Here is a 26,947-nt window from a genome sequence, read left to right on the forward strand (position 1 = left end):
TTTGATCAAAGTGATTGGTCTTTCACTCCTGTAACAAAGATGAAAGATGGTATTTTTATTGCACGCTAGTAACGGTGTAACACTGAACTAATTGGTCTTGATCTGCCAATCACCCCAGGGGATGCAAATGGATACTCTTCCACTTTGGCTCTGAGGGGCCTCTACGCTAGTGCGTCGAGCTGGAAGGAAAACAGAGTAAAATAGATAAATTAGCCTTAAATGAGCCGGCCTTGTGGTTTTCCTGGAGAATCCCTTGCTGTCTTCTTCAGCACACTCAACCAGTTGCGGCATGTGCTAGACAGCTCCTGACACAAGAGATTATTTTTACTTGTTTGAGATCACATTGTTGTGTTCTGAGAGGGATTACTTGTTTTGATGGGCTTTCTTAATAAAGATAAGTCAAATATCATTATCCTCAGGTAAGACAAGTACTGTGAGAAGTTAACATCCTCTTAATTAGGACTTCATCTTCTATTTTTTCTGATTTGATGCATTCAGTGTGTGAGAAATGTCAAAAGAAATACTGTTGTTTTTCAACTGAGTGAAGAGTTTAAGTGGCCTGTCAGATGCTGTGTACATATCACATATCAGAAAAGTGGTGCTTTAGTTGGGATTTGCTTAAACATTATGGCTGAAACACTCAGTTGATCAACAAAAACTGAATTCGCTGTTTTAAGGATTGATTCAGCTGTTCAAGTTGAACATTTTATCAGATATGACAATGCTCTTATTTTCTTTGAACATTTTAAACTGAATAACTTTGGATTTTGGAATGTTGGACAGACAAAATACGAACCTTACAACTTGGGATGGGCATTTTTATCATTTTGTGACATTTCATAGACTTAAAGGGTAACAATTTGTAGCAACTTACATGCATCACTTTTTTATTGGCCATATGTGAGCGGATTGTAATGCGACATGAAAAATGAGAACTTCTCCTTCTCTCTCGGTTGCCTATACAAGCCTGTGAATGATTTGATTAGGTTGGTTAATGCTACTGGACCGTGGATTTCTTTGTGAATCCACGGTCTGATTTTCTGTGACTTAATATACTTTCCTGTGTGCCTTGTTTCTGCTCCGCTAACAGAGAGCAACTGTAGATAACGTTAGCTTAGAAAAGGAGCCCGCTAACATAAAAGACACAACACAGAAGGTCCACAGAGCCTCTTTGATTATTAATCCAGTCATTGAAAAAATATCTGCAGATTTATTGATTATAAAAAAAACTACTGTTACTTGCATTATTCCTTCATTTCAATGGTTTCTGTTTCCACAGGATCATCTACTCATGCTTATACTCGAGGGAGCGTTACTCATCAGCTCAACAAAGAACTGGACAATGTCAGGAATCAGAGAAATAAATTGGGTAAGTATTTGTATTATGTGACAGGTTTGATATATTTTGTCTTAAGACCTTGAATTACCATGGAAATATATGCCAAGAAGTTTGCTTTTTACATATTGCTGACAGGCAGCTGCTTTCTCCCCGTCTGCCTTAATTTCTTAATTTGGACTTGGACCAGAACTGCCTGATAATTTTCCATCCATTTTAGGATATTATAAATGAGCCCCGAGCCTTTTGGGGAGCAGGGTGGGAGGGAGGAGAGCACAAAGGCACTTAGGATATTGGACAAGATGCAAACTTTATATTGTAGCAAGCCTTTTAGTGATGTCATTAATTTAGAAGGATGGTGCATATAAAGTGCACTTGGCAAACTTCTCGGGCAGGCAGGGTGGGTGCACTTTGAAAATAAGGAGGACTAACAAGGTTGGAAATGGAGAAAGAAAGTCAATATGGCAAGGACTAGAGGGCAGTCAGATACACACTATAAGGGGACCGTAGATGTCCATAACAGAAGATATAGTGCCATGTGGTCTAAAAGCTGTCGGCAGTGTCTACAAACATGACTGATAAGCTGTTGAAATAGGAGGAAGATGGAAGATACAAACTTTATGTTTCATCTGGCTTGGAAGAACGAATGTTTCATCTGGCTTGGAAGAACGAAGCACATTATTTTTCATCATGCGCACACGCACCTGTTCTGACCAAAACATAAATCACCAAATTAATTTTGTTGCATTTCTTTTTATCCAAGATTTATTATTGTTTCCACTAATTAAGGCAATGATGAGTGTGGCTAATTAAAGAGGAAGAACTAAATTTTTTTTGAAGGTTATGAAGTGTATATTACCTGGAGGGGGGGATGGTTGTGATGAGAGGTGAGATTGTGTCTGATACACACACTCATATGTTTTACCAAACCAAGCTGTACAAACCCTGTAAATCAAGCCAGAGGGCTTGAGGTTTCAGTAGTTGTCTTTGATGAACAGTAATTAACAAGGGGTGGAAAGTGGTTTGTAATGGAAGGGTTTAGCTCATTCTGGATATTAAAAAGTTGCTTATGGATATATTTCTTCAGACTAACCTCATATTTTCTCTCATCTCTTCTCAGAGAGAAGAAAGAAAGCATCAGGTTGGGAGAAGAACTTGCTGTATCCCATAGTGATGCTGATCCTGCTCACAGGAACGGTGAGTGCTGCTGAGACTGACCTATCATTAAGCCCAAACTGTTTACTCATGGCGTACACAGCCTGGCTGGTGGCCATTGGGACTAACACCCTGTACATCAAACCCCATCCTCTCACAGTTTCCCCACAGAGTCTGGGTGTGGAAACTACTTTTGTTTAATAGCTGTTTAAGACCATTCTGAATAGCCACCTGCAACAACTGTGATTTTCAACAGATTATAGTGCGGGAATACTATTTATGCTGTCTGATATTGTTGGATAAAGCAAGAAAGGCCATGTGAGAGGCATGGCACGTGCATCAAACAACCCCACATTGTTCAGGCTTTGAGAAGCTTAATGTGGGAACAGTTTACAATCACAAGATGGTTATTATGCATTTCCATACTTACGGATCAGCAAGGCTCCCACAATTCAATTATGTCATGGTGCCGGATATTTAAGGATTTGGTCGATCTTTTTATAACTATACCATGTGTAAACAAATCTTTATCTTCCTCTCTGTCTGCAGACAATCTCAGTACTTATGGTGGCATTGAATATCCTCTACCTTCTAGTGGATGAGACTGCCATGCCCAAGGGATCCACAGTAAGCCTACCGTCTAACTGAAGTACATTTCTACCCCACACACACACACACACACACGCCCAGAATGTAAACTGCAGAAGAGCTTGCCTATCAGACCTGCCATGTTCCTGGCGGAGACATAAATCAAATTCCGGATGTGCTCAGATGCATGTTGGAAGAAAAGGCCCGACCAGATGTTAATCAGACCCCAGCGTTGTGCCTCTGGTTTTGTTTTGGAAGCTCATTGAAAGTCATTTCACAGCAGTGTGCAGATTCAATGAGCTCGCTACGTGTCTCAAGTCCACAGTGTGTGAATAAGCTGCTTTTCCTCCCTCCCTGCAAATGCAGTCAGGGCCAGGTGAAGGGCTCTTACTGTGCGGCAGCCCAACAGAGTGTGGAATGGCTCTCAGAGATTCTCATCTCCGCCTAACATGCAATGTGTTTTAAGCTCCCCTTATCTCATCTCATCTCATCTGCAGTGACAGAGGTGCGTGTGTGCGCGTGCTCAAGATGCATGTGCGTTTGCGGTTGCATTCTTGTCTGAGAGGGGGCAACATAATGTATCCTATTTCTCCCTCATTTCATTTTGCATCTCGCGGGCAACTGACAGAGCTGCCCTCGACATTCCAATTATTTTATTGAGCAGAGATGTTTTCTTTGGCATGACGCATCGCAGAAAATCCCCCAAATTACACTTGTCATGCAGCTTGAAGCTGTCCTTCCTGACAGCATGGCCCCACTAAATGGTTTACGCGTTTCTTAAGCTGGATGGATGCCACACCTCTGATCTCACAGCACTACGAGGGGAGGGGGTTAGGGGGTCTCGTCCTCCAAAACAATCGATACTGATATGATATCCATCTATCCACCCCGTTAACCTTACCCTCCAGCTGTAGAACTCTCTGACATGAAAATTCCCTCGCAGTTACCCGCACACAGTCTGGAAGGGGATAAGCACAGGGGAGAAAAAGTGATATAAAGAAGTAGAGAAAGAGTGACTTGTATGAGGTTTGAAGGAGGTACAGCCGGAGCAAAGAGACTCAGACTGTGGGAAAGTCAAATGAGGCCCCGATGCAGTGATTGTTGTGTGGGGGGGGGGAGCACAATGGAAGTGCCCTGTCAATGTTTGTCTTCCCTTCTTACTAAGCATCCCGCCGTAGTCCTTAGCATACTGAGCAGTGCCCCATTTGCCTTCACATAAGAGAGGATGGAGGTGGAGAGGGATGATGAGGAGCAAGGAGAGAAGAAGAGAAAGAGCACGGAGGAGAAGCAGGTGGATGGAGATGAGGGGATACTGTAGAATGGGGGAGGAGGAGGGGAACTTGAGCTGCCTCTGTCAAAGGACACGGTGTTTTACAGCTTGATGAACACGCACTAAGAGGGACCAATAAAATTGTTACTGCAGGCCCTCCTCTTTGGTAGCAACCACACTTGACACTGTATTTTGTGAAATGGACAATTAGCTGCAACTGGACCACAATTTTCACCCCACTAAAGTTGCCCTACTTTAAATGCAAATCACAGACTTGCATAACAGCACCTTCAGACTTTCCTCTTTGCTTTGACCTTTAAACTTTTATTTTTGAGTGAATATTAATGTGAGAAATGTCCATGCTGACCATGATAAACAATGTGAATTAATCTTATCTATACCTGTGATGCTGTAAGGTTAGCGCCTTGCCTAATTCCATTACAGTTGAAATATCTCAACATTGTCATCATGCCTCTAGCTTATTATTTAAAAGTAATTACTGGAAACTGATCCCTCAAATAAGGAACAATTTGACAAGATGGTCTTGCTGTAAGAGTGAATGTACCTCTGGGACTACGTTGTTCCACTCCTTAGCCATAAATGTCTGTAGCTGTACTGTTAAAAAAATTGGATAAATGATGTTGACGTTTTTATGGCAAGATGAAGTGGAATGAAATACATGAAACTTTTATGGCTAAAAAGAACAGATAGCACAACTCATCACTTCAATTACTCCCATTAATCCATCCTTTATCTGTAACTGCTTAGCTTGAGCAGGGTCCAAGCTGACATTGGGCGAAAGTTGAGTTACACCTTGGACAGGTTGCCAGTTCACCACAGGGCTGACGTATAGAGTAAAACAAACTCCCATTCACACCTAGAGGCAATTTAGAGTAAACAATTAAAATAACCTAAATGTCTTTTTATTGTGGGAGGAAGCCGGCATACCTGGAGGGAATCCATGCAGACAGGAGAAATGCAGACTCCAAAATGGAGAGTTTGTATTAATTAAATGATTAAATATATTGTAACAATAGGTGAGATTTTTGAGCAAACAATATGTACAAAAACACTATACAGTCTTTTTATTACAGGATCAGGGTAAGCCTCTTCTGGCAAATGCACTGATGATCTTAGGGTCAGTTGCTTTTTGAAAAATGGGTCTTTTGTATGTTCATCGAAAAAACGGGATATGAACTGTGTCCTGAGAAACAACGCTGAGCTATGGGGATATCTGTGATAGTAGACACCCAAACAGACCAGAACTAAATCACACCAAAAGGAACAGCTGTAAAACAGAACACTTTTTTGAAAGCTTCACAAATGGCCCCCCAAAAAACTTTGTTTCACCATAATTTGATTATTTGGTTCAATGAAATCAGGAAAGTCCAGTAGAGCCATATCTGTAAAGTATTTTATTCATGTTCATGTGTGCACAGATCCAACAAGCATTTAGTCAACTCAGCCAGAGGAGGTATCAAATGTACATAAAAGACTTGAGTGTGCATGCTCTATGGGTCATGAGAAACTTATTGATGGAGACCCATCTTGGAAAGTGCTGTCCGGTTTTGGTAATACATCCATGGTATCAACGTAGCAGGGTATTTACAGTCAAAGACAATATACTGCTTTCAATATCTTGGGGGTTCAAATTCTCACTAGGGGAACATTTAGTGAATGCTGGCGGGGTGTTTGTGGTTGTGGTTAGGGCATAAAATGATAGAATTCTATTTAAAGATAAATATAACATGGCTCTTAAATGACAATGAGGAAAACCTTTTCCTGGCTCGTAGCAGAGAACAGCAGAATGACTGTAGTAAACATTAAATATCGCACTGTTTTAGAAACATAGTTCTTTTTCTCTTTGGATAAGGCCTTTTAAAAGTATGTTCGTGTCAGCCTGTTGTCAGAGAGAAGAGGGAGAGAGAGAGAGAGAAAGTACAGACATTATGGATGTTCCAAAACTGCAGAAAGGTTTTACAACACTAATGTGGTACTCTCTGTGTCAAGTAATGCCAGTCTCTTAGTCTAAACCATAGCCTACAACTCAGTGAACAATATAAAGCAATTTAAGAACATATGCTGTGTAGCTGTTCCTGGTGAAATGTTCACAGATAAGGTCACGTTTTTAAGTTTTATTCACGGCATGTTTAGTGACATTAGCCAACTTCCCTCTTCACTCTCTGACCCTGGAAGTGGAAGCGACAGGCAAACAAAGAAAATGCAAAGTTACCTGGAGTAAGATTATGTATATCTCTGGGTTTGAACATTGTTGGCAATACATCAAAAGTCTAGTCCTTTTTCGACATTTTAGTGCAGAAATGTTACATATTATAGTTTTAAGGGACCTGCTTGAGGTCAAATGGTCAGGACTTGAGGCACAGTTGTGTGTTGGTACAACGCTGACGACCTTGCCAGCGCAGGTATTGCGAGGTGTTAATCTTACAAGCAACAAATGCATGTGTCTGCTGAAGGAGCTGTGGCAGGCAGCACAGACAATTCTACCAGCCCCCCCTCCGTCGACCCCTCCCTCTCCTTTGACACACACAAGCACACTCTCCATCACCCTTCCTGCTACTGGAATGAAAAGAAGTAAGAGTTGAAAGGAGGCGTACTGTGAAAGCTAGCTGTCCTGAGCGTGTGCGCGCACATACACTCATATTGCAAGTGCACACACACACGATCTTAATGCATGCCCGCCCTCCCTCCATTAATAAATTACATCAGATGCTGTCTGCTAATTCCCCGTGTAAGAGAGAAAGAGCACTGCACCATGGCTCTGCAGTAAGCTCTCACAGGGATGACAGTTGCATAAAAAGGCATGAAACAACCTGCCAGGCTTTCCTTTTTTCTTCAGGCTCTTTAACAAAACAAATCAAGACAGGGACACTCAAGGTGGGTAAGAAAGAGATAAAATAGAATATAAAAACATAAATAATAAAGTTAAAACTTGGACCACTCTAAATATATACTGTGTAAATGTTGTATATATTGTTATGGTGAGAATAGTACATACTGTATATGTGCACATCGCTATGTACATTGATGTCATGCATTGGTATGGCAAGGTATTTGAATTGCACTGCTGTACAAATATATTGTGTATTGAATCTATTCAGCTATGTACACTTGATACAGGGATAGGAGCATTGTAGACTATACTGTATAGCCATAAGGAAAATACTATACATTTCTAATCTTCATGTATCGAAAGATCTAAATATACAGCAACTTCAAACTGTAAAAAAGAAAAGTGTGGTTTTTTTAATGTATACGTTAAAAGTGAGCAGTCTCTGGTCACGTATAACTTGTGGACATAATGTATAGTAATGTAAGTTGCCCCATACAACACACACACACCAATCCTTCGGAGGATTAAACTCTGAATTCAAGTCAGAGAAAAGCAAATATTTACCATTTGAAAAAAACAGATGCTTGGTATGTGCAGCATATGTAGATGTATGTCTTTCTCCTGCTCCAGTTTCAAAAGACCTTCAGGGTTGGAGGGGGGGGGGGCGTACGCCTAGTGTGTTTGCTGAAGTATTTGTTTTGTTGTTTTTATGTTTTTGGCGCGCTTTCAGCCAGTACACTCTTCTTACCGTAAGCAATGTGCCTTTTTTGTTTGAACACCTGTTCACATATTGTATGATCGACAGTGATTTGAAAAGAGCCTCTTTCATCTTGTTCCATTCATTACTTAGCCAATTTGATTCTGTCTTTCTCAAGTGGGGAAATTCTTCATGCACCGCGTACTTACTTTGCAGGATTTCTGTAATTGCATATGTGTGCAACTGCCTGCAGTGCTGTCGTTTTCCCCTCTTTTTTTATATTTGTGATGTGTTTATGTAAGATTGGTGTGTGATGACATTGAATAACCCAGTTTTCTGTCTGTGTCTTCCGTCTTCCAGGACCGAGGAATTGGGAACACCTCCCTGTCCACATTTGGCGTGGCTCAGGCGGCGCTTGAGATCATCCTCATGTTGTATCCTTTCAGTGACCCCCCCACCCCCACCCACTTTTTGTCTGTGGCCGAAGTGGCATGCTCCATGGCCAAGAGCAACATTGTCAAGCCAGCTTTGTTTACCCAGGACATAGTTCAGCCGGACATCTTCCGGAAAACACGTTGTGCTGTTTCGTCACCTTTTTATTTTAGCTGAAAAGGTGCAGAGTTGAGATGCTTAAGAAGATGACTGAAGCAGCTTTTCTACCAGCTCAGAAGTGTTTTTGGTCCTTGATTGATTTGCTGAACAGCTACTTGATGGTATCGTCTGTCGTTGGCTTCTACAGCCTGCGAGGCTTTAAGGTTCTCACTCCCAGGAAGGATGACACAACCATGACAACGGTAAAGATGGGATGGGAGGACAGGGTGCGAGGTGAAGTGGGGGCAAGGGTGCTGAGATTGCTCCTAAGGTGCTGATGTGTTTGAGACCCCCTGTGTTTCATCCATTTCCTCTCCTCTCTCCCACCTTCCTCTCTAGTCAGAACTCCTACTGCTCACTAATGTTTTCCTCAGGGCCCCTCAATGGCTTTAGTTGATCTGTCCAATATTTGTTTGTGGGTTGCGCAAACACTGACAAAGTGCAAGCTCCTTTCTTGTACATCAGAGAGAGAGTGGGGTATTTTGGGGGTGGTGGAGGGGGGGTGGAGGATGTGTGCTCTGTTTGGCCCATAGTGGCACCTATTCACTTGGTAATGAGTTTGGGAGTGGTGAGGCTTGTTAACTAGCCATGACGCCCCAGTGAAAGGGCTTGAAAGGACAACAGAGAGAACCTGGTAATGAGCAACTTCAGACGTACTAATTGTACAATATGTGGAACCAATTTAACATCAAGTGGTGTGTGCGTATGTGTGGGCACATCATGTTTGTAAGTTTCCTCCCTTAAAAACTGTACGGTACATGCTAAGAGATCTGAAGTTTGATGTGTTCTGATTTGTAGATCATTGGTTGCTGCGTATCCATCTTGGTCCTGAGTTCCGCCCTGCCAGTGATGTCCAGAACTCTTGGTGAGTACAGACCCTGGCTGCAACTAAGGATAATTTCCATTATTGATTAATCTGCAGATTATTTTCCAGATGAATCATTCTGTCCATAAAAAATATAAAATATAAGATCTCCAAAGCCGAAAGGGACACCTTTAAATTGCTTCTTTTGTCCAGCCAACAATCTAAAACCCCTTCACTTACCATGATAAATGACAAAGAAAATCAGCAAATTCTTACATCAACCAGCAAATGATTGATGTTTTTGTTTGAAAAATTAAGAAGAAAGAAAAAACATTAAACTGATGATCAAATTGGATGGCAATTTTCTTTCGATTGACTAGTTGATTAATCAACTAATTATTGCAGCTCTAGCAAATTTAAGACTACCTAATGGCTTTTAAGGCACACTATTTATAAAATGAATTGAAGACATTTCTAAGAACGTGCTTCTTTAGACAGAGCCAGGCTATTTGTTTTACCTTTTATTTAAGTTTGTATGCCAAGATAAGCTAACCGCCTGTTGGCTGTAGCCTCATATTTAGCGTAAAGACACGAGTAGCATTGATTTTCTTATTGAACTCTTGGCAAGAAAAAAAAAAAGATATTTCCTGAAACTATTTCTTGTAGACAAATCTTGGTTGAAATGAATTTTCAGAGATGTCAGAGCGACCAGAAAGATCGAAGGCCTCTTCCCACCAACAGCTTGCAGTGCTCCCACCGACAGTAGATCATTAAAGTTAGCAAAATGAATTCTCCTATAGTTTCCCATAGTGGCATTAGAAAGGAGTGCAGGGTGAAGGGGTAAAAATGACAGGAGTAGCACCATCACAATGGCACTAATAAACATGCAGAGTGCAGAGCACAGCTGTTCAAATAGCTCCACTCTGTGTGTGTGTGTGTGTGTGTGTGTGTGTGTGTGTGTGAGAGACCAACAGAGTGGGGAAAATGGGACGGAGTGAGCATACAGTGACTCATTGGGAGCTTTACAAAATATCAACAGGTTCTGCTTTGTGACACTGAATAGATTAAAAGGAATAAATGCATGAGACAGAGTTGAAGGGAAACGGCCTCCCAGTGAAGAAATAAAACATGCGTAGAGTTGAGTGTGACAAAGTGAGATGTTAAAGATAACAAAGGGTTTTGTGTGTAGATGTAAGGTGTTTTTTGTGAGTGTGTCAGTGTGGAAAACGCACTGTACACGAGAATGGGTAACTGTACCACAGCACAGAAAGTAGGCTAAAGTCTGTCTATCTTAATAATGTAGCGACAACGTGTGTTAACATCAAATGCAAACAGTTTGTACATGGGGAATAGTTGTTATTTGGTAACTACAGGTGGAGGTGTTTTTATGTTTAGTGGTTGAACTTTATCACATAGTTTAGGCACTTTGGAAACCAGTGAGTTTGATTTAAACTCACAGAATAAACTAGAAAATCACTCTTGTTTCATTCTGTCTCAAGTACGGATGTTTCTATCATCTGATTTTCTTGATGTGTAAACACAAGTTTAAGCTTGTTGACTTGTCTAAAAGCAAGAAAAACACTCAGAAAACAGTGAACATAGTGAAACATTTAGCAGCTGAAGTGCCACATGTTTCCCTCGGAAATCAATAGAGACCAAAAAAATAGCTAAAAGAGTAAAAAGTGTACTTTACTTAAGAGTGTTGTTTTGGGAAGTATGCGTTGAATGTAAAGATGCACATGTTTACATCAGTTACGTTTCACCACCCAGTTGGTTCAATCATAAAGAATGTAAAGCCTGATTTTAAAATTGTTACAGTGATCATAATGTTAATATTTTGTTTTGAGATTTCCAATCATGTATTTTTCTGAACCAAGAGATAAAAAGAAGATAGTGATGCATTTAAAAATATAAATTTTTTCCTACTTACAAAAGAACATAATCTCACTGTGCTGTACAACAATGATGAATCCGGTCTATGATTCCTGAATGCATGCTAATGTCTCTGACTCTACTACTGACATTTCAAATGCCAAGCATCTTTTTACCCCCAATTAGATTTTCTCAAATTACCAAACCAGGATCAAAACCTTTGGCATTAGAAATGGATGTAGCCAGACCACAGTGACGAGCTGTATCGACTGGGGTCTCCATCATCTCTCTCCCTGTGTCTTCACAGGCAATTTTGTTAAAGGTCCTTGATGCTTGCAAACTGCTTACTGCGGCTGTAAATACATCTCTCCAGACACTGAATCGATTGCCCAATCTAATTGACGACAGAGGTTGTGAAGATGTTACAGGGGAAGTAGAATGTATATAGACTTGTGCTCTTCCTATGTGCCACAGCTGAACAGAATTTCTACACAGATTACTGTGTTTCTTAAATGTTACATATTGATGCAGTGATGTTGCATGTAAAATTTACATTTGAAAAAAGACATTAATACCATTAGTTACATTGGATATAATTGTACACATAGGGTGTTTGAAAGCTTGATTATATCCCTAAATTAATTGGCACAAACACCCAGATTATATTGAGCAGTAAAAACTGTGGTGTTGATGGCTTTTGATGCAGCTGTGACAGATGGTCTGAAAATGCTGTAGCAATGTGGCGCTAAGAGGAGCCTGCAGGAGAAACTGCTCCTTTATCTCTGTCTGAAGGTCCTTGGAGAGAGATGAAGTCCACCTGCATACCAACCTTTGCTGCTATACTTAGTCACCCATCCTTTCATATTCCACAGGGAACGGCCCTTACAATACTGCAGACTAAGACAGTCAAGTGATGAAAATAAGCAGAAACTTTGCAGTGCGGTGTGGATCAGTGGTTGTTTGTTTAAGCTGGAGCAGATTTGTTTTAGTCACAAATAAGAGACATAAATCTTGACAGCATTGTCTGGAACATAGATATTAAATACACTGGAGAAAAAAAAGCAGGTGCATGTTTCTTTAAAGAGACAGCGGCTGACTCAGGTGGATGTGTGTACAGGTGACCGTGATTCTATGGAAGAAATGGGAGTGGCTTTCTTTTGTTGCACCACTTTATTTTGGACAAATGAGACTCAAACAGTAAAAGAGATAAATGGACACGATGCAAGTAAGACTGTTCCTGGACCTAAAGTGTAACACAAGTATCTATGAATCAGGGTCACACAGTTTTTAATATTTGTTTTTTCATGCTGAGATTATATCTGTCATACACATGAAATCGTTCTCTGATTCAGCCTTTTTTACTTATTGGACCACTGGAGAGAGAGACTCTTCTCAAAGTGCTTTAACAGCAGACAGAATGTCAGACCGAAATAGTAATTATGTTGTCCGAGTGTGTGAGTGTCAACTTGCTTTTCTAACCCAGTAATTTGACTTGTATCTCTGCTCCCCTCACAGGTATCACCAGGTTTGATCTCTTGGGAGACTTCGGGAGGTTTAATTGGCTGGGAAACTTTTACATCGTTCTTTCATACAACCTGCTGTTTGCAGTCGTGACAACGCTCTGTCTTGTGCGAAAATTCACCTCGGCGGTCCGGGAAGAGCTTCTGAAGGCCTTGGGTAAATTAACCTGTTTGTTTTTTCACTAATCGGCACCTGGTAATATACGACAACAAAATAATTGCATAGTCATTCAGTGTCCTGCAATGTTTTACGTGCTGAAGAATATAAAGCAATTTATTTCGTAATAAGACTTTGACTACTCAATTTCCTCCCAATTCTATATCCACAAAGGCTCGGTCTGAAACACTGACAGCACACATCCTACTCTGTGGCTTTGGTGGGAGATAATGTTTATTCCTCTCAGACAGCACAACCCCGAGTGACAAAATGGAAGAAATTGCAGTGAGATCTAATGTGCTGCGGGACTGACATGTGACAGAGGATGGGGCTAGTCTCAAAGGCTTGTGGTGACAGGCCCGGGATGTTTGATACACAGGATGGGATAGGGTTAGAAAATGTCAGACAGAGGCACTGAGGGAAGAAAAAGCACATCAATACCTCTGTCTAAGTGAAAGTCTGAGGCTTTTTAATGAGATTTCTCTCCCTTATCTCCCCCTGCCCAGGTCTGGATAAATTGCAACTGTCAAACAGCCCCACAGACCCTGAATCTGGGAAGCTCTCGGCCAACGGGCATCAGAAAACTCTGTGAAAGGGACGATAGATCAACACACATACACACATGCACACACACACATGCACACACACACACACACACCTTAGCACAGCCAAAGGGAGATTTCGACAGTGCTGCCTGACTGCTGAAAGGTGAAAGGGATTGGAAGGAACTTAATAAACCCAGGCAGTGTCTGACGGATGCTGCAAATGGAGGCTGAGAGCAATTTAGCTTCGTGACATTCCATCCTCTGCGTCTCAGATGGAAGCTGGGACAGAGCCAGGGATGAGACCGAGGAGTGAAATAGACTGGCATCACTGCAGTGACCTTGATGTTGACCTCAACCGCGACTGTGACTTTAAAACCACACATCTCTTGCTTCAGGGGTACTCTTCCTTCTCCCCCTAGCATCGCTCTTGTTGTCCCTGTACAACCACTGCACTAGAGCAGGTGAAACACTGCACCTTCTGTCTTTTCTCAAAGTCTTAGTAAGTCTAACTAAAAGGCAGTGGGTTCTCTTCCATCACTCTGCTCCTCCTCTGTACTCAGTATAGTAAATAGACCCCCACAATCCAGCTAGACTCATTTTTAATGTCAGTATGTCTGCGGTAAATGGTGTTGGTGATGAAGCATTTGCAGTTTATGGTCTCTTAACATTGGTCTTTGAGCGTTATGTGGACTGATACAGGCATGATAAGGTGTCCATTTGTCATTTTTGATTTAAGCTCAAAATGTGAAAATATTGTGAAGCATGAAAGAAAGTCATTCATTCACACTCATCACAACCAGAACATGAACCTGCACGGCAATACAATCACATTATATGCATCGGCACCTCAGATTTTAACACTCCTGCTGTCATTTGTCATTTTTACTTGGCTTTAATGAACTGTGCTTTAACTTTATTGATGATGTCAGTAGTTTGTATGAAGTAGGTTAAGAACTTTTTTTAGGTGCTCTAGATTAGACTTGAGCTATTCTACAAATGGGAATCTATATGGGAGCTTTATTCACTTCAGCTCCAACGAGAAGAATGCTTTAGTGAATCTGGAGCTGAAAATTTTATTATGCACATGGTAAGAAAATGTTTTTGCTCATCCCAAAAAAAAATCTTTAAATCCACAGGGCACAGAAATATTTCTCAGTTTCTTTTGTCATTTTTGTAAATGTTGTATTTACATGTACATATTCTATTGTGTTTCATAACTCTTTTTGCATTGTTTGGATGTAAATATTGGGCTCTCATCGAGCCCACGGAGGGTCTGACTCACTTAGCAATCTGTATTTTGTTGTACATAGTTTTTTAATAAACACCTACATCTAATGCAAACCTGTACCAGTCTTCACAAACAGAATGCTTGAGTGGAAAAAATTTGCAGCCAGTAGAAGGAAAAACTTGGTGACTCAGGCCCCATTTACATGTTGTTGTATTGCTGCATAATCTTCTGAACTGTGATGTTCTTTGTCTCCAGAACCACCTTAAATGCCTTATACGACAAGCGTCTCGCAGGCTTAGTGTTAAGGTTGTTTCTTGTTCTGTGTTATTTGTTAATGTGCATGTACACGTGTACATGCACATTGTTTGTCTGTAGACAGTTCCACTGTGACCCCCTGTACGCCACCGAGTTTTTAGTCTAAAGCCAGCTAGATATAACATACACATTGCTTCTGCTATGAATGTCGCCACAGTAGCTCTTAACTAGCGAGAGGCTCCATTTTGACATTACCCGTGAAACTCGAGCACTTGTTAAGATAGGGTCGATTGATTGGTCGAATGGTGTTGTTTTTACGATGTTATAGATGTCATGTGTATCCATGATGATGACAAAAGAAAAGCAAGTATGGTAATTTAGATTTATACATGCATTTAACGCTTTTATTTCTTAGGACAGGGAATGTTTTTACATCGAAGCTGTCTGCCATTGGTTAGTGCTACATTACAAAGACTGGATCTGAAGAACATTTTTTACAACTCATTCACAAATCTTGCAAATTGCTCAAATGAGAAAATTGAGCCTGAGAATGTATACAGTACTACATGTATACAGTAGTTACCATCCTGAACCCAAAAAATGACCATGTTTCTGATACTTTACTGGCAGAAACATTTGGTAGATTTTCAGGTACAATAGGTACCATTTAACGTGTTTTTACAGCCATTTTATTGACCACGCTGATCATTGAATACTGTGAAAAATCTAAAATAGTCCAAAGTGATATGGCAAAGTGAAAGGGATGATACAGTATATCGGCAAAATAGGATTTTAACTGCTGGGTGAATTAGTGACAAGAAAAATAAATGTATGACTTGATCTGGTTGAACGACTTTATCTAAAATGGCTCCAGGTAGATTTGTTTTAGCAGCTCCATCACAGAACGTGGTAACACTGGGCTCTGTGATACTTCGGAGGGAAGCGTTGAACCCATAAGAAAACAATCATCCAGCTCGCAGGGCCATTTTCTATTCAAGCAAGCTTTTCTGGTTGCCTTTACAGTACATCTCTGTGTTGTGTGGGGGTTTCAAAAGTTGAGAGTTGGCTCGTAGTGTAAGTGAAGCAGCTTTTTTTTTCTGTCTATGTCAGTCGGTCTCTGCATGTAAATTTTGGTACATGTTTCGTGAATGTATTTTTTACGATTTCTCAGTTTGCTAAATGTATGTTTTGTTATTTTGATGTTTGTGTGTTTGCAAATAAAAGTAGAAAAATGCTTTGTGAACATCTTTTAATTTCATCATTTGCTCTGTTTCCACCCAAAGTACCAAGAACTTTCAGTCCCAGGAACTACACCCTTTAAGAATATGAATAGTTCAACACCTCCACAGTGATCTAAAGACCCGCAAAGATTATCCAAATTAGTTTGCCGTCGTATGAAAGACCAAATTTTACAGAAAAAGTTGTGTATAGTTTTAGTGCTCGAGGAAAGTTCCTGTGGTGGAAAAATGGCTATTGTGGCATTCTGGCCATCAAAATCGATTGATAGTTCTGTTAAATGAGAAGTTTGGCATTTCCGAAATGTGCTTATTCAATTTCCTACCAGGAGTTAGATGAAAGGATTGTCCCCACTCTAATGTCTGTGCTTGTTGTATGGAATATGGAGCTAGTCGAGACCCAATTAGTTTATTACCGTAACATCACTGCAGGAAGTTGCTGCTCCTGATATAGTTACAGTTACAGCTCCCCATACAACCAGAAACATGTCATGTTTGCTTTTATTTTCATGTATGGATTAAACAAATTAAATACAATGTGTTATCCATGAGTGAGCTTCAGAGGGCCTTTTGACAAGATTGCTTAACCTTGGAGTGAGGCAGGCTAGTCATTTCCCCTGGCTTCCCATCTTAATGCTAAGCTAAGAGCCCTGACACACCACGCCAATGGTCAGCTGTCAGACGGTTGGCACTATTTGGCCCTCGCTGGTGGCTTTTCGGTTGAAAATCACTCGGTGCACAGCAAGAGAAACTGAAAAAACAAAAGCCTCTGTCACTTTGGTTTCCATGACTTGACCCATATTGTGCGGTTTCTACATATTTTTCACCTTTGCCTCTTCACCAGACATATTTCCGATTAGAAGTGGCTATATGAGCGAGAATGAGAGTGTGAAAACGGAGGGCAAGCGCAGCTTTACTGCATTTTGTAAATTCCACAGACGTCTGGTTTCCCTTTTTGAACGACAAATACTGACTATCACCACTTGTTGGTATGGAGAGCCAGATCATCTCACACAAGCACAGAACAAAACAAGCTAGCCATAGCTGTTGCCTTTGTGGTGTTTAACGGTACCTTTCTGGCTGAGACACGGCGATATGAACTGTCTACTCTCGCCGCCTTAAGGTTAACAGCTCTTGGCTCCAGCTTCATATTTAATGCACAAACATGAGATTCCTTCACCTGACTCTGAGCAAGAGAGTAAATAAGCATATTTCCCAAAATGTCAGAACTATTCCTTTAACCTTGTGATCACTGTAAGATGGTCTTGATAATCTTGCTTACAATAAAGGGTCACAAATATTACTTTGTACCTGGTCAGATGAGTTTTTTGTGGTAGACAGATCTGCACACAGGACATGAAGGTCTGCTTTCTGTTGTAAAGGCCTCAAAAGCCTCCAGACAGATCTGGTGGAAGACGTGAGAACAGGACAGAAGAACGGTGGGTCTGTGTTGTCGATGGCTGGACGCGTCCCCCTCGGTTGGGAGGCTCGGGCTGCACAAATCAGTCAGGCAGATGGGGCAGTCCCAGACGCCTCTGTGGATCACCTGTCACAGTACGAAACAAGGAATAAAAGTGGAATATTTACACCATTTTTGCTAGTTGATAAGGGGTTATAACAGTGACTTTATCCACAACCATTCCATTTTATGGAACCAAACCTGTTGGCAACTAACTGACAGGTTTGATCAGACCCGAGGTGATAACATGTTTATCAGTGATCCTTATAAAAACAAAGCAGCACACGCAACAGCTCTGCCTGTGATTAACCTGAGACGGCTTCCTGTATTTAGGGGCCAATCTGCCCCCGCCGTTAAATGTTTCATAACGAGCTGCACTCCTTTATAGAGTTTGCACCCGTGAAAAAGGTGCAAGGTATGTGTTGAAAGCACATTCACTGTTTGATACTCCATGTCAAGGCTGAGCCACTCCTGCCTTGTGCTCAACCTTTTCACACCAGATAAAGAAGAACAAGGAAAAAAAAAAAAAAAAAAAAAAAGACATCTTCTTTGCACACACCCCACCCCCTCCATGGAAAATGGTACTGGTTGCAATGAAAGCCAACAATGGAGCCTTATGGAACAGCAAATCTTAATGTCTTTTCAGTTCCTCCGCGGCAGTCCAGGCGATGAAAAGCCTGCCGTGCATTATCAGACTGGCTCATGTTTTTTGTAAACATGGGGGATTATTAGCCTACCCACTGCCATTCACTTGGTAAAGTGAATGATCACCTCTGGAGAGACGTGTGCTTTCTATCCAGCAGCTGTGATGCTGTCGTCCCCATGCAAGCATTAACATGTCAAGGAAAAGGCAAGGCAGGGAGAGGAGGAATCAGACTAGGATTAGATATTTTTAAGGGGCCTTGTTTAATGATTGAGGTGGCTTCGGGTTCAGCAGAGTGCATCGTGTTCCTGACCTGGCTCTGTATTCGCTCCCAGTCGTTCTCCCGAGGTTCGGAGACGTGCTTTCTCTCCAGCTGCTGGAACACTCGTCTGCTTGATGACAGCGAGCGGTTGATATCACTCAGAAAAGCCTCCGTGTCGGTGTGACAGTATCGGACAAAGCTGTCATTCAACTCCTGCAACTAATTAGAAAAACCATTTTAGTGGCACAAAGGAGGCATGTTTCATTCAGATACACAATGGAGTCGTGTTGTCGGCGAAGACTAATTGTGTGTGTGTGTATTGTAATGGCTGAGGCATGCTGACAGGGTGCAGTTGTTAAACAGCCAGATCGATACAGTCACGTCTCCCACTAACATGGAGAATTAATGGAAACCAGTAAAAAGAGGAAGATAGTGCTGGGAAACATGGAAACACGCGCATCTCTGACACTTTTTCTGTCTGGGTATTTTATAGATTGATTCCAGACGTAGGATGTTCAAACTGGACTACTTTTAGAGCGATAAATAAACATAATGTTATTCCAGGCAGAGTGAAGAAGGGACAGAAACAGCGTTTAGACATTCATGTTGGAAAAGAAGCAGACAGTATAATTCAACTGCTAACTGAATGAATAAAATTAATGACATTTTCTGGTTTTGACCTCAGTCTTTCAACAACCAATTTTCCTCCATCCGGTCATATCTTCCACTCTCAAACTGACCGATTTTTTTAAAGACTTTCTCTCCGGTGTCTGTCCTCCAAGAACTCATCTGTCTTCTTCCCATTTACAGCAGCTGTTGCTAGGCAACAATTAACGCCTGCATTAGCGCGTTTAGATCCAAAACATGTTCAACAGTCAATGAAGAGGCTATTTATATATGCATAAGTTAAACAGCACTATGCATTTGACCAATTAAAGCGAGCAGCACAGCATCTTCCCAGTAAAATTATGACAACTGAGCGGTCTCCATGACAACCGAGCAAACTGCCTTCACCGACGGAAGACCGTGAGATCTGGGTGAAAGGTCTGGAGAAAACAACCGAGTAAGTGAACCTAAACATTTTCAGTAGTTCAATGACTTGATAAGTGATAACATAAAACGGTAAATTTGTTGAATCAATCTGCTGATTTTTCTAAACTGATTGTTTGGTCTATAAAAGCCCTCCTTTTTCTCACACTATCGCGTAAGACAGAAAAGAAATCAGCAAAATCTTCACAACTGAGAAGCTGAAACTATGGATTATGTGGCTTCTGTGTGAAAAAAATCCCTGAATTAATTAGTTGGCGATTACTTAAGAATGATCTCTACATTAATGTGTTGCACTGCATCCGGGAAAAGTACTGCAAAATGTCACTAAGAATAGCGTTATTCTCAACACCTGCTTGCACACATGTACATGTTTTCTGCATCTATGACTCACCTACACACACACGCACACACACACACACACACAAATACAAACCCCATCCCTACGCCTGTCAAAGTGGCATCAGAATTGCTTTACTGCTAGGCTTTTATCACTAATTAAACAACTGTTGACCATTGGGATGGAGGGTTTTATGAGCCTGGCTGACTTTTCGACATTCAAGGCAAACAGTACAGCCTCTGGTGAACTTTGCCTTGCTCGGCAGGAGATGCAGATGGGAGAGAGGACACAGAGGGGGGAAGAGGAGGTGGAGCGCGGAGGTGTTATCTCACGGCAATCCATCTAGATGTCGGTAGTGTCCCCCCTTAATGTGTTGACTCAGGGTCGGACCTCAGGAACGAGTAAAAATTGAAAGCTGGGCATCGGGATCAGCTGATAAGATTTCTGAAACTGACCTGATATGTGGGAGGGTTTTTTTTTTTTCCCCCTTCTCTTCAGGGAACACCTGTGGCTTCGTGGTACAAAGATGCTTTATTGCCTCCTGCTATCACGGGCAAAACTGAAAGAATAGGTTGCTCCGTCTCACACAGGTCCCAGCCCGGCACTAACATGCCTGTTTGCATTACAGTCAGCTAAGCAAATAAGTCTTCCCCTTGAAAATCAAGTCAATCAGACCTGTCAGCGCTGTGTTGCGCAGCTCAAAGCTCTTGAAGATCATCCTCAGTGTGACAAAAGACATGAGACAATCTCATGACCACCCACAACCACTGAATCACACAACTTGAATGTAAAGTGGCTGACAGCGTCTATGACTCCATCCTGAGCGTGTTAGACCCGGACACGGCCTAATGTGTTCGAACACAGTTAATTGGCTCAGTAAATGCTGTCTTTGTTTACGTGACGTGTTAAAGGCACGGTTTACAGGCGAGATGATAGAGACTGACAGGGGGATGGGTAGGACACTCCGACCCTTGCAACACATTATAAGTGTGGCCCTCATACGTTTGTCACTTTCACTTAATCAGCCTCCTTGAAGCGAAGGAGCACTCCGCATGATTAGAACACCCTACATAGAAATAAACAGGGCCTGTTCTTTAAGACATTGGGCATACAGAACATGTGTTGGAGCTACGAGTATTTTAGACGACTCTGAAATAAACGGATGTTTGGTGTGGAGAACTGGTGTCCAGTCTCATCTTCGGTCATCCAAGGCCTCGGCTGGGGGAGGTTCACTAGGTGGCAATGTTCCCTTTTACTGAGAGCCGCCATGGAGGCAACACAGCCTCAGAGTCAAACAAACCCATCCACTGGCTCCTCTTGAGGCCACTTTTGAATAATCCTTCCATCGCGTCCAGTCGCAGTCGTTGCATGATTAATAGCTTTGAACTGGAGAACAAAGCCTGAAATGACAACCTGCGTCAGGTATCCAAACAACCTGGTCAACCTCACCTCGTCAACCTTTACCATCTGACCCAGAAACAGAGCCACACACACACACACACACACACACACACACACACACACACACACACACACACACACACACACACACACGCACACACACAGCAGACATACATAGATAGATGAAGGAAGACCAGACCCAAACATGCACAGGAGACATCATGCTTTTGTGTTGGCCATGGAATGTCCAGACTGTTTGACTCAAACACAAAACTCTCTCCACATTAGTGGACAAACAGTGTATGATTCACAAAGCATCAAAGGAGCTTGAGAGGGTGAGAGCAGGTGAAGAAGGTGTGGGCGTGTGGGCGTGTGTGTGTGTGTGTGTGTGTGTAGGTTAGCAGTGGGGTCAGTGAGTCTCTGAAACCCACATCTCAACCCTAAAGATGTGATGTTTGTCACAGGCTTTATCTGAATGACTAAACAGTCTACAAAATTGTTAATTGAGTGAAATGCCAAAAAAAGACTAATGTAAATGTATTTACACTCAGAGTGATCTAAAGAAGCATGATTGACCACAAGTCTCTGATGTGATCATCACAGATTTAAAGTCAAAACTCACCTTTTCTTCGAAGAATTTACGTCGCAGCCGTTTGTCTTTTGGGCATATCGATCTTCTCAATTTTGTGTATCTTTTTCGAGCAACATAGCCTCGCCAGCACGCTTGAATTCTACACAAACACACACAAAATACATGCAAAAAGAACAAAAAAACAATGATGAGACTATGCACTCAAAACTGTTAAAAATTTAGGGTGAAAGGTTCACAAAAATGTGGCGAAAGTGAAGCGTAAGAGAGATTTGAAGAATATATTATATCTATTGATTGCCACTAGCTTCTTGGTAGAGCTAATTTCATTTATTTAAAATCATATGGCATTATTTTTTACTAAAACTAGAATGGCAAGTGTGGCCCAGTTTAGGCAAATGATCCCAACTGAGAGCAAGAAGCAAGCAGAATGATTTTACCTATAATAAGTAACTTTAAACTGTCTCACTAATCTAAACTGTGTGGATCTGCCCAGGTGCAGCAGTTTGACGACACGAGCGTCACAACTGCATGTTACGCGTCTGCGCTTGTTGAGTCAATTAAAGCAATTTGGCTTTCTATCATGGGCCCTATTTATCGGCTTTAATTTTATTATTGGCTGATGCCCGATAATTTAAAATTCCCATTATCAAGCCAATGATTATCGGCTTAATGTGCATCTCTATTATCATATACAGTATAAAACATATTAGAACATTTGAGGATGTTTGCTCCTTGAAATGAAAGATAAAAAGATGCTGTTTGCACCTTCACATGGTGAGACCTCAGATCGAATTGTCTGTATGCATAATGTGTATATGTCTGGACGTGTTTGTATTATGCTTTTCTTTGGTCTAGTGCCTGTACCTGGTGGCACTCTGATGTCTGAAGAGTTGAGCTGCATCGTGGATCACTCGTGTCTCGTACTGCTCCTTCCTGCACATCGGGCAGCATCTCCTCCCAGAAAACCTCTCAAAAGCCTGAACACACGCCCTGTGGAACACGTGAGAACAAGACAGCAACACCTAAAAAAAAGAAAGAAAAAAAGTGACATAAGTTATCAATCGACCGACCGATTCTTCCGGTCACATTTACGCATACATCGTCCCCAGTGGGACTGCCAGCCCGAACTGAAAGAAAGAACCTAAATATTTTATGTTATTCACCCAAAATATGTGCACTCCTTTCAGCTCAGCGTGAAAGTCTTTACTGCTCACATGCCACTTGCAGCACATTACAGATAGACTTCTTCTGTTTTTACCTTTCACAATAAGAGTCTGAGATATACCAGTACACTGAGTAAATATAAGGGCTAATAAGGGTGAGCTAAAATTCACTGAGACATTAGGTAACAGGCAATTAAAATATCTTACCACATGTTATTTTTTATCAATCAATAGTCAATTTTCTATTAAAAAAGAAAGAAAGAAAGAAAGAAAGAAAATCAGAATCAGCTGAAATTGGAATCAGCAGGTCAGACAAAAATCAGAAATCAGTATTGGCCAAGAAATTTGCACTCGGTTCATCTCCAGCATCCACTCCAGTTTTAAGAGTTTAGATTTCACTTGTCTCCACAGGATGCTGCTAGACGTGTATTGGTTTTCAGGTTTTCTTTAAGTGCTCAGGAAGGCTCTAACACAGTATACAGTCTGTGCACATGTGGTGTGAACCTTAAGCCCTGCTAAATCTCTGTGAACTCATGCACGTATGTGAATGTGTGTATCTGCTCTTAAGTGTTATTTGCTGAGAGGACAGAGGGAGTCAGCATGACCCCCAGTGGGCCGGCTGGGACCTGGACTATAGTCCCCTCTACCTGTGAGAGGGACTCTTTTATCGTCTGAAAGGAGACAGCCACAGCTATGGGGCTTGGCACACAAACCAGTTTACTCAGATCTCTAGAGGGCAGGGGGGGAGGCATATTGATTTCCCATTGTTTTTTGGCCTGACCAACACACTCCATCACCAGTGAAAGGGCCCCCTGCAGTGTACAATTTCCAGGAGCTCAACAAGCCATTAGACCACAGAGAAATTTCACTTCTTCTCACAGCGCTTTGAGGCTACAAGCTACAGTTTATGGACAGCCATACAAAAGATGAATGGGAAGAAAATGTCATAGAAAGCAGAGGGACATTTTATTTTCTAAATTTATGGTTGGTGTTGAAATAGTACGAGCTGAATAGAGAATATTTCTGTCCACACCAACTGCTGCTGTAAGCATTCTTAATTGTCATATTAATGCTTGAATGTGACACAAGACTGGAGCACACAAATGCATTGTTACAATATGAAGGCTTGCAGGAAAATGCCAAATCAACAAAGATTCCCTCTTGTCACTTTCCCTTGTTAGCAGGCTCTAATTAACTTTTTTTTCCCTCCTGAGTCAAACTAATATTTACACGTGCATCTATGGCAACTCTGCTTTGTGAGGCCGCCTATTCTAGTCCCGCATTCTTGAGGAGATTGGCATCTTAAAAGGGGATCGGAAAGGTGTAAAAGACTGAATGACCCTCACAGTTACACACTGATTGCTACATCATCACGTCACAGTTGAGTTCCAAGGCAGTATGGGCAAATTTGTACAGTTGTCTACACAGATTAGAACATACAGGAACTGCAGGGGGAGGTGGGAGAGAAGGGGGGTCCTTTGTGTATGTGTGAGTGTGTGTCCATGTGTGTATACGGAAATACAGGTTTCCCTGAGGACAGACAGAAGATTAGAAACATGTAAGAAAGAGGTCTCTCACAGAGTATTAACAGTAGCTGCTGTGTTGGGGGAATACCTGGGGCTGAAGGAGAAACTCCTCCCTGCATACTGCACAGGGCTGAGATGATTCCCCCTGCTGAATAGACCTCGCCTTGACCTGAGTCCATTCGTCCTCTGTGAGTCGTCCTGCAGGGGAGGCCACCAAACCCAGCTTCTGAGCTGAAAGAAAACGAGAAAAATTCTGGTTATATATTCATGGGTTGCATAATTAAAGTCTCTCCGAATGGTACTTTTACCCAATGTTAAAGGAGGTGGAGCAGCATCCAGCACGTATTCTCCATCTTCTTCCCCCTGCAGACGCCTTTCTTCCGCTCTTCCTCTCGCTTGTGGATTTCTGGGCGCTTTCCTTTTCAGTCCCAGCAGCGGGTCAGACAGTGAGATACCTTGCTGCAGCAGGCTGCGTGTGATGTGGTCATAAAAGGCAACTGAGTTGATCACCAACTTGTTGCTGGCTTTAGATGTCGAACCCTGTGAAATTAGATACAAATCCTCATCACTGCATTTACGTACAGGGATGCATGAGGCACAACAAAACTTTATATCCCTGTCAAAGTAGTAGCAGCAAAATAGAGGAAAAAAAGACTGCATGGTTAAATGGATAAAGTAAAAATTGTCAAAGATAATTCACTATTTCAGTAATAAGTGTGTTACTTCTTTATATACCCCCATTTTACTCATAAATTAGAAAACACATCAATTGCTTTCAATGTAAACTGAACTGTCACTGTCTCTCGAGGTTGTTTGCTAACGACCCTATTAAGCTAGCAGGTGCTGAAGCAGGACAACAGGACAACATCACTCTGTTCCTCTAACGACACTATATTTTCTCACCAACTAAGAATAAAGTCTAAAGTCTAAATGTACGTCTAACAACAAACCCTGACGATATATCTGCCTTTCATTTTTATCCGAATTAGCACATTTTAATGTCTTAACAAATCAAACAAAGTGCTGCTACAATCCAAACCTTCCGCATTGCCATCCTATCAACGTAGTGTTTGAGCGGTTTCTAGGCAACCAATCCATGTCCCGCCCCCGCTCAATGCCAGAGACTCATCGCTGTCTCTCATTGGCTGAGCTGAGACCTCTCAGTTAGCTGATTGGTTATTGTCTTCAAACTAAAAAACACCATAAATTCAGAGTCGATATGTTTGATAGATAGATAGATAGATAGATAGATAGATAGATAGATAGATAGATATAATTATTTTAATGATCCCAGACAGGGAAATTATTTTGTTACAGCAGTAGTGGGTCCGCAAATAAAACATATGATGTCTTTATGTGATAATTATATAATACTTTAAATCTAAAGTGCCTATCAAAACTTAATTGTGTCTCTAGTTATGTTTTGTAATATTATTTTTCATATTGTTCAAGTGATATTTTATAGGCCTGTATATTTCATTATTTCTCTTAATGGAATTGAAACAAATTTTAATGGAATGGGGTTGCAAGTACAATAACAAATGCATACACCACAGATAAAACAAATTAGTGATATCCTATGTAACCTATTCATAAATCAACCAAAGTAAAACACAATATGAGGGAAGAATATAAGGGAGTGTCAACACTGTGCCCCTGCATGGTAACATTTTGAGGTATTTGTACTGCACTCGAGTACTTCTGTGTTATGTGTCTTTGTACAACTACTCCAAAACCCAGAGAGGAATACTGTGCTATTGTAAGTTACTTGATGGATTAATAAATTAGATTTTATTTATGGATGGTTGTAGATCAACAGTGTTGTAAAAAGTACCTACAAGTGCAAGAACTAGAGGTATTATTCAAATTGAAATGTAATGAAAATTACCTTTTCAATTAACATGTTTAGGTTCTGATATGTAAATACATTTAGCTAAAAATAGGGATTTTTATTCAGGTAAGACTTTTAATTGTATTTTTGAACTGTTGTACTGCTTTTTTCATGTAAATAAAGGATCTGAATAGTTTTTCTCTTTTCTATGTCTATCCCCTTCTATCACCATGCAAAGACAATGTTGCTCTTTGAAAACTGTGTGCTGCATCTCAATCTCACTAATGATTATTTTATTGTCAGGGAGTTGTCAGTGAATAGCTGGAACCTGACCAAAGGAGGTTAGTCTATGTGTCTAGGTGACTCACCGAGCTGTCGTCAGAGTAGGCACTGAACAAAGCTAAGCTGCTCATACCTGGGCTGTGAGCTAAGGGATCCCTCCCAGGTCACCCTCACATGGAAAACCATGCACACAAACACAAACTGTCTCTTTTTGTGAGCCCGATGAAAAGTTTGCTTCATTTCTCACACACGGCGTGGGGGTGTGTGACTTTTAAAATGCTTTGCAGCCTTGATTG

General features: G+C 41.3%; 2 protein-coding genes across 9 annotated transcripts in view; one reads left to right on the forward strand and one right to left on the reverse strand.

Annotated features, from left to right (window-relative positions):
- lmbr1 (limb development membrane protein 1) overlaps nucleotides 1-16,104 on the forward strand; it is a 35,162-nt gene extending 19,058 nt beyond the window's left edge. Inside the window, exons 10-17 of the mRNA XM_030397868.1 lie at nucleotides 1,280-1,369; nucleotides 2,457-2,533; nucleotides 3,041-3,118; nucleotides 8,258-8,331; nucleotides 8,601-8,691; nucleotides 9,287-9,353; nucleotides 12,681-12,842; nucleotides 13,349-16,104. Of these exons, the coding sequence (XP_030253728.1) occupies nucleotides 1,280-1,369; nucleotides 2,457-2,533; nucleotides 3,041-3,118; nucleotides 8,258-8,331; nucleotides 8,601-8,691; nucleotides 9,287-9,353; nucleotides 12,681-12,842; nucleotides 13,349-13,434 (725 nt within the window). The 3' untranslated portion in view covers nucleotides 13,435-16,104. The remainder of the gene's footprint in view (nucleotides 1-1,279; nucleotides 1,370-2,456; nucleotides 2,534-3,040; nucleotides 3,119-8,257; nucleotides 8,332-8,600; nucleotides 8,692-9,286; nucleotides 9,354-12,680; nucleotides 12,843-13,348) is intronic.
- On the reverse strand, nucleotides 1-25,611 carry rnf32 (ring finger protein 32). Of its 8 annotated transcripts, XR_003981628.1 has the most exons (9): nucleotides 25,578-25,611; nucleotides 24,847-25,078; nucleotides 24,627-24,769; nucleotides 22,714-22,871; nucleotides 21,880-21,988; nucleotides 18,521-18,688; nucleotides 17,417-17,651; nucleotides 17,178-17,291; nucleotides 16,103-16,856 (listed from the first exon to the last, which is right to left on the reverse strand). XR_003981628.1 is itself a non-coding variant. In XM_030397872.1 (8 exons), the coding sequence occupies exons 1-7, from the start codon at nucleotides 25,590-25,592 to the stop codon at nucleotides 17,421-17,423; spliced, it is 1,056 nt and encodes a 351-aa protein (XP_030253732.1). In that variant the 5' UTR covers nucleotides 25,593-25,611; the 3' UTR covers nucleotides 1-179; nucleotides 17,417-17,420. The 8 variants fall into 8 exon arrangements, 4 of the variants coding, with proteins under 4 accessions (XP_030253732.1, XP_030253731.1, XP_030253730.1 ...); XR_003981627.1 differs by lacking the exon at nucleotides 16,103-16,856 and adding an exon at nucleotides 1-179 and having other exon boundaries at nucleotides 17,178-17,651; XM_030397872.1 differs by lacking the exons at nucleotides 16,103-16,856; nucleotides 17,178-17,291 and adding an exon at nucleotides 1-179.
- Between the last annotated feature and the right edge of the window lie 1,336 nt (nucleotides 25,612-26,947).

The sequence above is a fragment of the Sparus aurata genome, chromosome 19 (genome assembly GCF_900880675.1).
Source record: "Sparus aurata chromosome 19, fSpaAur1.1, whole genome shotgun sequence".
Taxonomy (NCBI): Eukaryota; Metazoa; Chordata; class Actinopteri; order Spariformes; family Sparidae; genus Sparus; species Sparus aurata.

What these genes read in the sequence shown, in the direction of transcription:
- rnf32 (XM_030397872.1), bottom strand. An exon ending in TCCACCTCCTTTAACATTGG is followed by an intron (nt 24,770 to 24,846) that starts GTAAAAGTACCA and finishes GTTTTCTTTCAG; the next exon opens with CTCAGAAGCTGGGTTTGGTG. An exon ending in AGTTTCTCCTTCAGCCCCAG is followed by an intron (nt 22,872 to 24,626) that starts GTATTCCCCCAA and finishes TCTTTTTTTTAG; the next exon opens with GTGTTGCTGTCTTGTTCTCA.